This window comes from Rosa rugosa, chromosome 6 (genome assembly GCF_958449725.1).
Source record: "Rosa rugosa chromosome 6, drRosRugo1.1, whole genome shotgun sequence".
Classification (NCBI taxonomy): domain Eukaryota; kingdom Viridiplantae; phylum Streptophyta; class Magnoliopsida; order Rosales; family Rosaceae; genus Rosa; species Rosa rugosa.
Window position 1 is genome coordinate 31,154,142 of NC_084825.1, and position 14,132 is coordinate 31,168,273.

Here is a 14,132-nt window from a genome sequence, read left to right on the forward strand (position 1 = left end):
GGTTGTATAGTCTATAGCGAGGAATTTTACTTTTGTCGTTGTAGGTTGTATAGTCTATAGCGAGGAAATTTACTTTTGACGTTGTAGGTTGTATAGTCTATAGCGAGGAATCTTACTTTTGTCGTTGTAGGTTGTATAGTCTATAGCGAGAAAATTTACTTTCATCGCGGTAGATACTATATTCTATAGCAAGGAAATTTACTTTTTGTCGTTGTAAGTTGTATAACCTATAGCGATGAAATTTACTTTCATCGTTGTACATATTATAATCTTTAACGAGGAAATTTATTTTTGTCGTCATAAGTTGTGTATTGTATAGCGATGAAATTTATTTTCGTCGTTATACATTCTATAGCCTATAGCGAGGAAATTCTTTTTTGTTACAATTGATTGCTTATTACGAGGAAAATGTTGACAATACATATGGTTTTGTCACCGATTGTTCTCTACCAAATTACATGAAAATATTTAAAACAAATTGAAATAATCAAACCAATAATAAAACCAAAGTAACAATCAAAGTGTTTCCTAACATAAGGAGTAACAAAAATAGTCTAAAACCAATAACAAAATCAAGATGATCTAAAAAATTATTTCTCCATGTTTAAGTTCTCTAATAAATATACTAACTTGATGGATGTTGCCTGGAAAAGTTAGCCATGAACTCCTCAAACTTTTTGGCTTGCTCCTCCAATCTTTGGATCACCTCATTTTGTGCATCAATCTTTTGTTGTTGAGTCCCTACAAGGTGTTGGGTCTCTTGAAGCTGTTCTTGCAACTCTTTGTTCTTTTCAGACATTTCATTTATCGACGAATGAGAGACCCTTGATGGTGGAGGTCTAGGGCCAAAACCACAACCCTTGATGTAGCCTGATTTGACTCCGAGGACTTTTGCACAAATTTCATCATCTGTCATTGTCCGAGTTCCATCAGGTTGAGTTGTCTCAGTTCGCATCTTAATCATTTCATCCTACAATAAAAAATATATACAGTTAGATATGATATGCAATTTCTCAATTACAACCTGATCAATTTAATCATATTTAGGGAATTTATATTAATTTCACCTATGGTCATGGTCAACATATATACATTATAGAACTTTTGTCCATACGTATGTATCGTTAACAAGTTACTTACCCACTTTGCTTTTGCTCCCAAGTCCCAACATTTTTTAGTGCTTTTGTACTCTGTTTCAAAGCGATCAATTGCATCTTGCATCTCTCCAGTCTGTGCTGCCTATTGCATTCAAACATATTCTTTTAACATCTACAAATATATATTGAAGCTATAAATTTATTAACAAAATTTATAAATATCTTACAATTTGCTCTTGGTGAGACATAAATGACTTTGACCCAGCTTTGTGGTGATGTGTCAACTTTGACCTATTTATAGCATTCTTCTCTGAACGAATCTGAAAATTATTATGAAATATCCAACAGTTAGTTGGAATCTGAATAAAAACGAAAACTAAGATAACAAAAAAGTGAACTGTGTTGAAAAATAGTTAAAAAAATAAACAATATTGTACCTGAAACTTTTCACTAGAAAAACGAGCACAGAGAAACTCCCATTCTTTTCCTGAGTCTTGACATCATCGTGTTTGTTTTCAATTGCTTCCTCGATTGTTGAAAATTTCTCAAAATGTTTCTTCAACGTATAACGAAAATTACAAAATACAGTCTGACATGTTGTAATTACATATCTCTCGACCCAAGGGAGAGACATGTCAATGTCAAACTTGTTCTGCATATAAATAATTTCATGTCAAACAAAATATTTAATTAAAGTAATCAATGTAAACTTACATTTTTGAAAAACAAACCATCACTCACCGTTATTCTTTTAACCAACTTATCCACTTCAATTTTCGGAATCTTCTTCCATTTTTCCACATTTAGTGGGGCATGGTTTCGAACTGTGAAACCAATTTCATTGGCCAACATTTCAGAATATGGGCATGTAGGCCTACCATTTTGTTCGGTCAGAGTGACAGGTATTTTAGCAATCAATTGAGAAAGCACCTTATATGCATTCACTCCTCTTGTCTTTCCCCGCACCTTTTTTGTTGGACCTTTAACATAATTCTTAATTAATGTACACAAATATATTTAGTTCTCAAAATATAAAAATATATATATAATGTTGTATATACCTGTAGGAGGGTCTTGATTACTGGCTGACATCACATTATCATTTTGCTCTTCAGTTGTAACATTTATCAATAGCTGATCATTAGCAGTTTGATGCTGAAGACGTGAACTAATTCTGACCCCTGTCATTATACATATAATTTAGGTATACCCTTCTAATTTGCAATTCATGAAAACAAAATTGCATTCCGCTTTCTTTTCCCTATACTTCTTAGTACATAAATAATTAAAGTGATAAAAATTGAATTCAAGAAGACTGCAATGCTACTTACCAGTAGTAGTTCGTTCTTTAGAGTGAATAATTTTTTTAAAGTAGTGTAAAATTATTGCTAACTCAAAATGTTCTAGAAATAAATTATCATTGTTAACTCGAAACAATCTAGAAATAAACCATCAGTACTAACTCCAAACAATTAAGAAATCTTTGTTTGGTCAACATAAAAGAAACTACACTATTGGTGTTAAGCTGGAAATTTTGCAATCAATTCTTGCATTCTTTTGGCATCCTCCTTCAATTCTTCAAATATTTTGGCATGCTCCTTCAGTTCCTCAGATCTTACAATCTCATCTTCATGGGATATGAAATACTTCGACCAAGCATTGTGGTGTAAATGCAACTTGTTTTCAGCATTCTGTGAGTTGATCTAAAAAGTATGACAAATCAAATCATTAATTTTGGATACTTCCCTTCAATTTCTCTTATTAATCAAAGCTAAGAAAAATATATAAATAAATTGGTTTACAATCTAAAAACCAATCAAGTTGCCATTAGAAATAGCTATTAAGATACCTGTAATTCTTCACTGGAAAAATGAGCACACAGAAAATCCCATTCTGCTTGAGTTTTAACTGCTTCAGGCTTGTTTTCTCGTGCTTCATCCACTGTTGGGAATTTCTCAAAATACTTCTTTAAGCTATAACGGAATTTAAAGAATGTTGTCACACACATCTTGTTTATATATCTCTTAACCCAAGGAAGAGACATGTTAATGTTGAACTTGCTCTGCATATACATTAGTAAACTCATGTCAAACAAAATATTGTACTCGTATAAAAAATGTAAAATGTAAAGAAATAAAAGTTTATTACTCACAGTTATTCGTTCAATCATCTTAGTCACATCAGCTGATTCGATGTCATTCCATTTTTCCACAATCATAGGTGCAAAGTTTCGAACTATTAAGCTAATATCATTCAAGAATAATTCTGCATATGGACCTGTGGGCCTTCCATTATATTGTCCCAAAGTGATGGGTATCTTAGCATTTAGCTGGGAATGTAAATTCTCATAATTCAGTCGTCTTGTCTTTCGTCGCACTTCTCTTTCTGGACCTTTAATACAAGTTTTAATTAGTTAGTCAAATAATTCGTTCTTGTTGTAAATAGTTGTGGGTAATCATGTAAATAGATGTTGAGTAATAGGTGCCTATCCCTATAGATTGGTGATTGATAGGTTGTAATTGTAGGAGTGATTGGATTGTAATTAAGCATTACCCTCTTGTGTACACCATGTAGTCCTATATAAGGCTCCTCATGGTGAGATGAATAATACACACATTCTATTCTCTACATCTATACTCTCTCTCTCTCTCTCTCTCTCAAATTCGTTTACTATAGTTTTACAACACGTTATCAGCGCGATACTCTAACCCAAGCCCTAGCCAGGAAAAAACCCCCCCTGCTGCAGCCTGTTTGTACGCCCCGAAACCTCTTGATCGGGACCTCAGATCAAAATCTTTCCTTCATCAAAGTTGTCAAAGTTGTTCGTCTCTCCTCTTCTATCTGACCTCCAAATTTCAGCCCTATTGGAGTCGTTTTGAGACCTGTACACCATTCGAAGTGGGAGCTGTTCAGAAGAGAATCTGCTCCGTGTTCACGACTAGCTCTAAGATTTGGATCGAATAGCTTTGAGATTCGGGATTTCCTACCAGAAGAGGCGAATAGCTCTTGGATTGGCTGAGAAGACAACCTTCTCAGTTCTGCACACATAAGCTGAAGATTCATCCGTCCTTCATCAAGTAATGTTTTCCAAAATCTAATTTTATATTCATGCTTCATGCTTATTGAGCCTATTGATTGAACATGAAAAATCCTCCATGATGCATGAACCAATAAAGTCTGCTATTTCTGGGATTCGAACCTAGCCACAGTGTGTACCAGCCCAGCATGTTGTCCACTATGCCATTATGGCCAATTGGTAATTATCACCACCATTTAATATTAATACTGCCAGAAGCAGATTCAACTCCATTTAATTGGTGATTGATCAATTGATTCAATTCATGTTTTGGTTTTGATTGATATTCATACAAAATAATTACCATAATAGTTTCACAATGTAATCATTTTAATATTGTATGTTACGCAATATGAATTATGCCATTATAATTCCTTATGCTAGAAGCATTATGGGCTAAATTATTACGCTATTATTACATTAACATTATGCCAGAAGCATTTGCCCAAATTTATTACCTATACGAAATGCCAGAAGCATTAATGGGATTTGAACCCGTTTCCTTAAGTACATAACCGTTGCATAAATTTATTTACGTTATGATTTAATAACATATATTGAATTTGGTTATGTTATAATTGTGAATATTAAATGTGGCTGAGTCAGAAGCTCAAATCAAGCCCAAAGTCGCAACAACAAATCTGAGCCAGAAGCTTAGGCCCAAATTGCAAGGCTAGAACAGAAGCTCGCCACGTGTTGCCATAACAAAGGTTACGAATCTTCTCAAAGTAGGCTCATCCAGTTGGATGCGATGTCTAGGCAAGGTTCAGATGAGGTTGTGTACTTAAGAGAGCCTCGCTCCACCTAAACCTCATCTTTCCTTACCTGGTCGTATTCAATTGGAGTTACCGAAAAGGTTGAGTAATAACTTTTCATCCCTTGGCAGACCTGTTTGAGCCCAGCAGGCCTACTCTCCCTCAACAGAACCTAGCAGCCTAGCAGGTCTCACACACCATTTGACTTACGCATGAAAGCCCGGGTCACAAGCCCGCAGACTAAGCCCTATAGGCTTCACTATCAAGCCCACTCCTTCTTTGGTCCAGCAGAATCAAAAATAAAATGAAAAATGATTTGATATTGTAAATAGATTCACCATATCTAATATGTGTAATTAATTGCCAGAAGCATTTATTCACATAATTGTGTGATAATTAATCTGTTAAATTAGTAGCATGCAATTAATATCTCAATTGATTTGTGAATTTTATTTATCCAAATTTGTGAGATTATTTCAATTTGCTTTATTCAATATTATTGAGTTACTTGTCTAAATTTTCGCACTAGAATATATGTGTAGAAAATGCAGGTACCTAATGAACTAGAAGTTCTAAATGAACCAGTAGTTTATACATATATCGAACTTGTAGTTTCGATAATGCCGTTTAAGAAACTTGAAGTTTGCTTCATAAATTCACCACACATGATAAAACCAATAGATTTTACATGTCTAATCCGATTTTCCATACCATGTTTATAGAACCTGAAGTTCTCATTACTTGCTTATGGATGATATTACCCAAAGCACTAATATTATTTGTTCCTTTCCTGTAAGAAATGTCAAATCTCAACATGTTTGACTTTGGAGGTCTCCAGAAGAAACTATCTAAAGTGAACTCAAGATGTGAAAATTCATCTGACTGCAAAGAAGATGAGATCAACAATCAATGCTAAGAATGTCGTCATTGAGGCTTTTAATATGAGTGCCATAATTTTCAAAAAGGAAACATATGGAGAAAACACTCCAAGTTGAGTATCCGATGAAAAGGATACACAGACTCTTTGGGTCACTCTGGAAGAGCACTTTCACCATCAGATGACCATTTTCTTGCTTGAAGCAAGACATGATTGGCAGAACGAAATTAGCCCATATGACTGTCTGCCACTTGGCCAAAGCCCAAGAGGCCACGTAATCAGGCTCCACGTGGCCAAGGCCCACGTGGTAGGAACCATGATGCCATAACTCAGCAAGCCTGAGTTGAAAGGAACACTGGTCCGGCCTGTCGCCACCAGAATCAGCATGATCTTTGTTATCGATGTGGAGGAATTGGCTGCTGGTCCCGCACCTGTTGTGCGATAGCCGAAGCAGTAGATGAGTATTACGCCAGTCGCGGAACTCAAAATATCAACTTTATTGAAGGGTAATTTTCTATCGATTCCACACTAGAGATCATGGATTTTCAGGCAGTTACTGAATATACCGAGGATTAGAACTCGAAGATATGGGTATAATTGGCCCCTTGTGCCATATCTATTTCATCTTAATGAATGAAACATCTTCAGATTTTGGTGATTTATGTTTTCAATTATTTTGGATTATAGAAATGTGGTTATGTTCGAATATATTTAATTCAATAAACTTATTCATACATGTGATCCATTGAATCAAATTTATGAATAGGCATGTCTTGTGGGGAAGTTTGTTGTCTGGTTAAAAGTGCTAGTACGCACACCATACTCCCCAATCGGAGATATTTTTCAAACTTATGTCTATTCATACCTCTATGACAACCGTATCAGGTCAATCCAACCTGATAGAGGGTTATGGCAAAACCCACTGTATGTTTTTCAATGGTACTCAACCTACCATTAATGAGGCCTTATAATCTCCACGTTCCAGAAGAATGTTATTGAACGTTGAAATCACTGAGAAAAATGAGTGTAATATCTTTGCATAACCTCCAAGTGTGTGGCCAGAAGCGTACATGGGAGAAAATTGAAGTCTGTTAGCTAGAAGCTAACTAATTCAAGCAACTACTTGCTATGGCATGACCGTTTGGGACACACAGGTCAAAGTATGATGCACCACATCCTCAACTCATCGCAGGTGCATCCCCTTCTGAATAAGGGTCTTGTATATAATGACACACTATGCCATACTCGTTAAGAATATTTAATACTAGACCATCATATGCAAAGACTAGTACATACACCACCATTTTTCTGCACAGAATACAAGGGAAATTTGTGGACATATCCAACCACCATGTGGACCAGTTAAATATAAATGGTTTTGGTTGATGTATCGACAAAGTGATCACATGTTACACTATTGTCCATAAGAAAATGCTGCTTTTGCTAAACTCTCACCCAGATCATGAAATTGAGGGTTCACCACTCGGATTATCCCATAAAGTCTATAAGACTTGATAATACCGGAGAGTTTACATCGAAGTCTTTCGATGATTATTGCATATCCCTTGGGATTGATGCGGAACATATAGTTCCCTATGTTCACACCCAAGATGGTCTCGCAAATAGAATCTTAGTAATGCGCACCAAACTTCTAGTTTTTGCATGGGGCTATGCAATCTTGCATGCAGCTATATTGGTCTCGTTGAGGTCCACTGCTACCAACCTTACTCCGCGTTACAGCTGGTGACTGGGTACGAACCTGATGTTTCGCACTTACGCGCATTTGAGTATGCAGTCCACGTGCCAATTATGCCATCACAACGTACAAAATTGGGTCCTCAACAAAGGATGGGCATGTATGTCGATTATGAATCCCATCCATTATGTGCTCTTTAGAGCCCTTGACAGGCGATCTCTTTACCGCTAGATTTGCGGATTAATTGTCACTTTGATGAGACAGTCTTCCCGCCGTTAGGGGGAGATAAGAACGTCACCGTTCCTGATGAACGGCGTGAATTAACATGGAATGTCCCCACAATGTCTCATCTTGATCCCCAAACCTCATGAAAATAGTGAAGTGTGAACAATTCTAGATCTATAGAGTATAAGAATACAATATGCCAGACACTTTCTCTGATCTAGCAAAAGTGACGAGATCATATATACTTGCTGCAAATGTGCCTGCAAGGATAGAAGTCCCTGTAGGATGTGTAGTCCCAGATGGACAAGGTACGACCATGGCGGCTAACCAGTCATATGTCCCTGCCCAGAAGCGAGGTAGACCATTAGGTTCGAAGGATTCTTATCCCCAGAAGAGGGTAAACTTGGCACAAACGAATCCTCTTGACATCGCAATCTCAAACCGATTCATCTCATGAGATAAATCCGGATATTGGGTATGTCCTAGAAGAGACCATGTTGGGGGACGCTCCAACATTTGAACCCACTCCCGAGAATAGAAAAATCTCGGTAAATTTAGTGAGATTTGGAATCGGATTGAGATTATCATTGATGATATATTAGTATTTGCGGTGGCCACCGAAATTATAATAAGCGATGACCTCGAACCCTGCTTTGTTGATCAATATCAACGAAGAGACGACTGGCCAAAAAAGGAAATAAGCAATCCAGGTCAAATTAGATTCCTTGACAAAGAGAAAGCTAGGTGTTTGGACCTGTTGTTCCTACACCTCCCCATGTTAAACCCGTAGAATTTAAATGGGTATTTGTAAGGAAGCGTAATGAGAAAAACGAGATTGTGATACACGTACAAGGCTCGTCTAGTGGCGCAAGAATTTTCTCAATGCCCTGTGATTGATTACGAGGAGGCGTATTCTCCCGTAATGGACGTCATAACGTTCCGCTACCTTATCAGTTTGGTAGTTTCCGAAAAACTGAATATGCAGCTTATGAATATGGTCACAGCTTATCTCTATGGGGATCATGATACAGAGATATACATAAAAGTTCCTGAAGGACTTAATATACCCGATGCAAATAGTTCTAGACCACGGAACACTCTCTTCATTAGTTTTGAGGTGTTCACTTTATGGATTGAAACAATCCAGACGGAGGTGGTATAACCGTCTAAGTGAATATTTAATCGGGATGGGATATGTAAATAATAAACTATGCCCATGCGTGTTTATTAAGGAAACAAGTTCCTAGTTTGGAATTGTGGCGGTCTATGTCAATGACATGAATTTGATTGATACTCCTGAAGAGATCAAGGAAACCGCAAAGCACCTAAAGTTGGAATTTGAGATGAAAGGCCTTGGGAGAACAAATTATTGTCTTGACCTGAAGCCTGAGCACAGTGCAGATGAAATTTTGGTCCATTAACCAAATTACATCCAGAAGATGTTAAGATGCTTTAATGAGGATAAAAGCAAGCACACCTATGGTCATCTGAAGTCTAGAGAGAACCGTATCGTCCTGCAGATGATAACGAAGAGATATTGGTGCCAGAAGTCCCATATCTATGTGCAATAGGCGCATTATTGTACTTGGCTCAATGCCCTAGATAGGACATCTCATTCGAAATGAACTTGTTAGCTAGATATAGCTCTGCGCCAACACGCCGCCACTGGAATGGCATAAAAGACATTTTTTGCTACCTTAAAGGTACAGCGGATATGGGCTTATTCTATCCCTACGCATCAAGGAATGGATCAAACCCCCTTGATCCTCAGAATGATGCTTGCCTTGTTGGATATGCTGATATAGACTATCTGTCAGACCCGCACAAGGCACGTTCCCAAACTGGTTATGTCTTTACCGTTGGGAATATTGCAATTTCTTGGAGGTCTACGAAATAGACACTTGTTGCTACCTCTTCGAATCAATGTGAGATACTAGCTCTTCAAGAAGCAGTATGTGAATGTACATGGCTAGGAGCCGTTACAAAGCATGTTTGAAGCACATGTGGACTGCATTCCACCACTGATGAACCAACCATTATCTACGAGGATAATGCTGCTTACATAGAGCAGATAAAGATGAGTTTCATCAAAGGAGACAACACCAAACATATTGCACCGAAGTTCTTCTTCAATCAGCAACAAGAAGCATCAGAAGATTGAAGTTAAGCATACTCGATCTGAAGACAATCGTGCAGACTTCTTCACCAAGTCAGTACCAAAGTCTACATTCCAGAAGCATGTCCAAGGTATTGGTCTACATAAACTATCTGAATTACCTGAAATGTAATTTTCAGGGGGAGTCGAAATCAGGAGGAGTATCTTGAAGCATACCCACTTGACCATCGTGTACTCTTTTTGTCCTTCGTCCAGGGTTATTTTGTCCCACTGGGTTTTGTTACCTGGCAAGGTTTTAACGAGGCACATCTTTAGCATGGTCACCCCACTTATACTACATCCTGAAGATGCTTTGATTCGACATATACATGCATTTGCTTATCTTTTCCCTTCGACCACAGGTTTCTCCCACTGGGTTTACCGGGCAAGGTTTTGGTGTAGCAACTCTAATGCATCCCTCTCGTAGACATACTACCTACTTATGGTGCTGATAAGAAGACTTCACCTATCTCTAAAGCTGTGATACTGCTACTCCACACTCAAGCGCGTTGTGCTCTTTTTCTCCTTCGACCAAGATTGTTTTTTTTCCCACAGGGTTTTTATTACTTGGCAAGGTTTTTGACGAGGCAACTTAGAAGCGCTCAGCCTATGCAACACTATTGACATGGAATATCCAAGGGGGAGTGTTGTAAATAGTTGTGGATAATCATGTAAATAGATGTTAATTAAGCATTACCCTTTTGTGTACACCATGTAGTCCTATATAAGGCTCCTCATGGTGAGATGAATAATACACACATTCTATTCTCTACGTCTATACTCACTCTCTCTCTCAAATTCGTTTACTATAGTTTTACAACAGTTCTCTAATTATAGCAAATATAATACAATGCGTACCTATAGTAGGCTCATGGATATTTGTTGACATTTTAATATCACTTAGCCCGATTGTTGTAGCAAAAGTCATTGGCTTCTCCAAATCTTAACTTCTGTCTAAGTTTGGACACCTTCCAGTACATGAAATAAATTCAAGAGTAAGATTACTGCTTCACAAAATAGTAAGAGCAAGACAATTTCTTGAACCAAAAACACAGCCCCAATCTAAAGCAAACATCGAATAACTTTAGAAAAGTATTAATTTACATATAGAATGTAGTATATAAAAAGAATTAGAATATATGAAACCCAAACCTAAACTCATTCACCCAGGAGTTCTATTTTTTTTTTCGGCATTACAACAACAAAATAGAAACAAAAGGGCAAAGACCCCAACTAGGAACAGAAAGCAAAACGAAAAAAAAAGGGAAAAAAAAACCACCAACAGATCGACCCAAACAAAACACATTAAGGCGTTGGGTGGGGGGAGCTGCAGCATCAGATAAACAGTATATGTGTTAGCCAGGAGTTCTATGAGTAGTTTCCCGAAAGACTTCTATATATAAACAAGTTCATACCAAAACGAAATCAATCCAAGGCTCATACCAAAACGAAAACAATCCAAACAAGTTCATAAAGTAATACCACGTGAGAAGTTAAAAGGAATCAGATCATTCAAACCAAGAATCTATATTTAGCATATGAATACAACAAATTAAGGTATGAAGCCGCGGAAAAAATAAAAAGGATCAATCCTCAATCTTCAAACTATGACAAATTCTTACATAAGAAGAATTAGGCTACAAGAAAACAACAAAGTCGATTAACCAAAAGGAGAACTTCAAAAACAAATACATTGACATTGAACTTAATTAATCCAATTCTAAATAATATCAAGATTGGATTCAACAAAACAAACCATGATTAATCAAACAAAACAAAACAACAATAAGATTTTAGATACATACCCACGAGGAGAGTTTCAGAGAGAGCTGATAAGGGGAAACTAACAAGTAGGGTTTTGTCGTCTTAGTTCTCTTTTATATGTTTTTTATTTTTATTTTTTTTATTACGATCTTAATTACTACTATTTTTTACTGCCCACCAAAAGAAAAAATCTACCCGCTCTTTTTCTTTTTTAATACCGCCAATTTTTTTCCCTTATTTTTTTTCCCACCAAAACCTACAGCGATGAAACAATTAGATCCTCGCTAAATGCATCAAGGGCGAAGAGATCAATCATCGCTGAAATAAGACTTTTGGCGGGTCTCTTATATAATTTTGCGCCAAACTAATAACGAGGAAAGTATTATTTTCCTCGATAATGGCTTCTTTTGACGACAAAACAATTCCTCGTAGAACATGGACCATAGTTTTGTCACCATTGAATTTGGTGGGTCTTACACAATTCCCCCCCCCCCCCCCCCCCCCAAACTAATAGTGAGGAAAGTGTTATTTCCTCGCTAATGGATTCTTTTGATGAGAAAATGGTTCCCTCGTAGAACACCGATTTTTAGCGAAGAAATCTTAATTTTGTCGCCGTTGAATTTGGCGGGTCTTATACAATTTTCCGCCAAACTAATAACGACAAAATCTTTTTTTCCTCGCTAACTTTGTAGAACACAAACTTTTAACTAGGAATCCATAGTTTTGTCGCCGTTGAATTTGGCTAGCCTGACACAATTTTTTCCCAAACTAATAACGGGGAAAGTGTATTTTCCTCGCTAAATGCTTCTTTTGACGAGGAAATAGTTCATCACAAAACATGGACTTTTAGAGAGGAAACCATAGTTTTTTCTCCATTGAATTTGGCGGGTTTAAATAATTTTCTGCCAAACAAGTAACGACGAAATCGTTATTTCCTCGCTAATTGCTTCTTTTCACGAGGAAATAGTTCATCGTAAAACACGGGCTTTTAGCGAGGAAACCATAATTTTTTCGCCATTGAATTTGGCGGGTTTTAAATAATTTTCCGCCAAACAAGTAACCACGAAATCGTTATTTCCTCGCTAATTGCTTCTTTTCGCGAGGAAATAGTTCATCGTAAAACACGGGCTTTTAGCGAGGAAACCATAATTTTGTCGCCATTGAATTTGGCGGGTTTTACATAATTTTCCGCCAAACTAATAACGACGAAATCGTTATTTCCTCGCTAATTGCTTCTTTTCACGAGGAAATAGTTCATCATAAAATATGGGCTTTTAGCGAGGAATCCATAATTTTGTCGCCATTGAATTTGGCGGGTTTTACATAATTTTCCGCCAAACTAATAACGACGAAATCGTTATTTCCTCGTTGAATGTCGTTTTCGCGATGAAAAAATTCCTCACCCTAGTCTCATATTTCCTCGCTAATAACTTGATGATTTAGGAGACCAAACTATGGTCACCTTTAGTGATGAACAAAAATAATCGTCGTAGAAAGTGGTGTATAGTGAGGAAAATATGTTTCACGCAGAAAACTTAATGACATTTAGTGAGGAATCAAAATCTTCCTCGTAAAAAGTGCCATTTACTGAGGAAAATAAATTCCTCGCAAAAAACTTGGTCGCTAAAAAGACTTTTTGTTGTAGTGTATCATCCAACGGTAGGTTTTTCCATTTTCTTTGAATTGATAGAGGTTGCCCTTTGGAGTGTATGATATATAAATATAGGTTTATAAAAGTAACAAAATTTGACCTAGTTGATCGAATTCGAAACGAGAATCAAATTGGCTGGATTTTTTACAACCACCATAAAATATTACAATCTCTCCATCGAGTGATTGGTTTCTCCAAATTCATTTTCCACTTCATGGTTGCTTTAGAATGAACCTCAACAATTTAAATGCAATGTATCAAGTCATACAATTTTAGGTGTCGCATTGGTATAGGCCAACGTCTTTGTAATTAAAATTGAAAATTTTATCTTATATCCATGCACATCCATCGATGGAATATTTACAAACGTGATGTGAAAAAATAAGCACATTTCGCGGTCGTCATGCCATCAGTCAACCAAAAAGACATACAAGTGACGACGGTTGACCAATTCTATAGAATTCAAAAATATGGTGAAATTGGCTAAATTTTTTACCACACTCATAATTTATTGTAACAATCTCATCCAACGGTGGATTTTCTCATTTTCTTTGAATTGATAGAGGTTACCCTTTGGAGTGTATGATATATAAATATGGGTTTATAAAAGTAACCAAGTTTGACTTAATTGATCGAGTTCGAAACGAGAATCAAATTGGTTGGATTTTTTACCACCACCATAAAACATTACAATCTCTCCATCGAACGGTTTGTTTCTCCAAATTCATTTTTCACTTCATTGTTGCTTTAGAATGAACCTCAACAATTTAAATGCTCCATCGAACGGTTTGTTTCTCCAAATTCATTTTTCACTTCATGGTTGCTTTAGAATGAAC

General features: G+C 36.7%; 2 protein-coding genes across 2 annotated transcripts in view; one reads left to right on the plus strand and one right to left on the minus strand.

Annotated features, from left to right (window-relative positions):
• LOC133715658 (protein transport protein SEC16B homolog) overlaps positions 1-14,132 on the plus strand; it is an 86,809-nt gene that overhangs the window by 14,727 nt on the left and 57,950 nt on the right. The window lies entirely within an intron of this gene.
• Positions 626-2,285, minus strand: LOC133716580 (uncharacterized). The gene is made up of 7 exons (XM_062143274.1): positions 2,159-2,285; positions 1,839-2,077; positions 1,692-1,749; positions 1,535-1,590; positions 1,325-1,417; positions 1,141-1,239; positions 626-970 (listed from the first exon to the last, which is right to left on the minus strand). Exons 1-7 carry the CDS (start codon positions 2,283-2,285, stop codon positions 626-628), a joined length of 1,017 nt encoding a protein of 338 aa, XP_061999258.1.

Excerpts from the sequence above, each read along its gene's own strand:
- LOC133716580 (XM_062143274.1), bottom strand. The coding sequence starts at position 2,285 with ATGACAGGGGTCAGAATTAGTTCACGTCTTCAGCATCAAACTGCTAAT. Across the intron at positions 2,078-2,158 it reads TAATCAAGACCCTCCTACAG|GTCCAACAAAAAAGGTGCGG; the intron begins GTATATACAACA and ends ATTATGTTAAAG. Across the intron at positions 1,591-1,691 it reads GAGATATGTAATTACAACAT|ACTCAGGAAAAGAATGGGAG; the intron begins GTCAGACTGTAT and ends GATGATGTCAAG.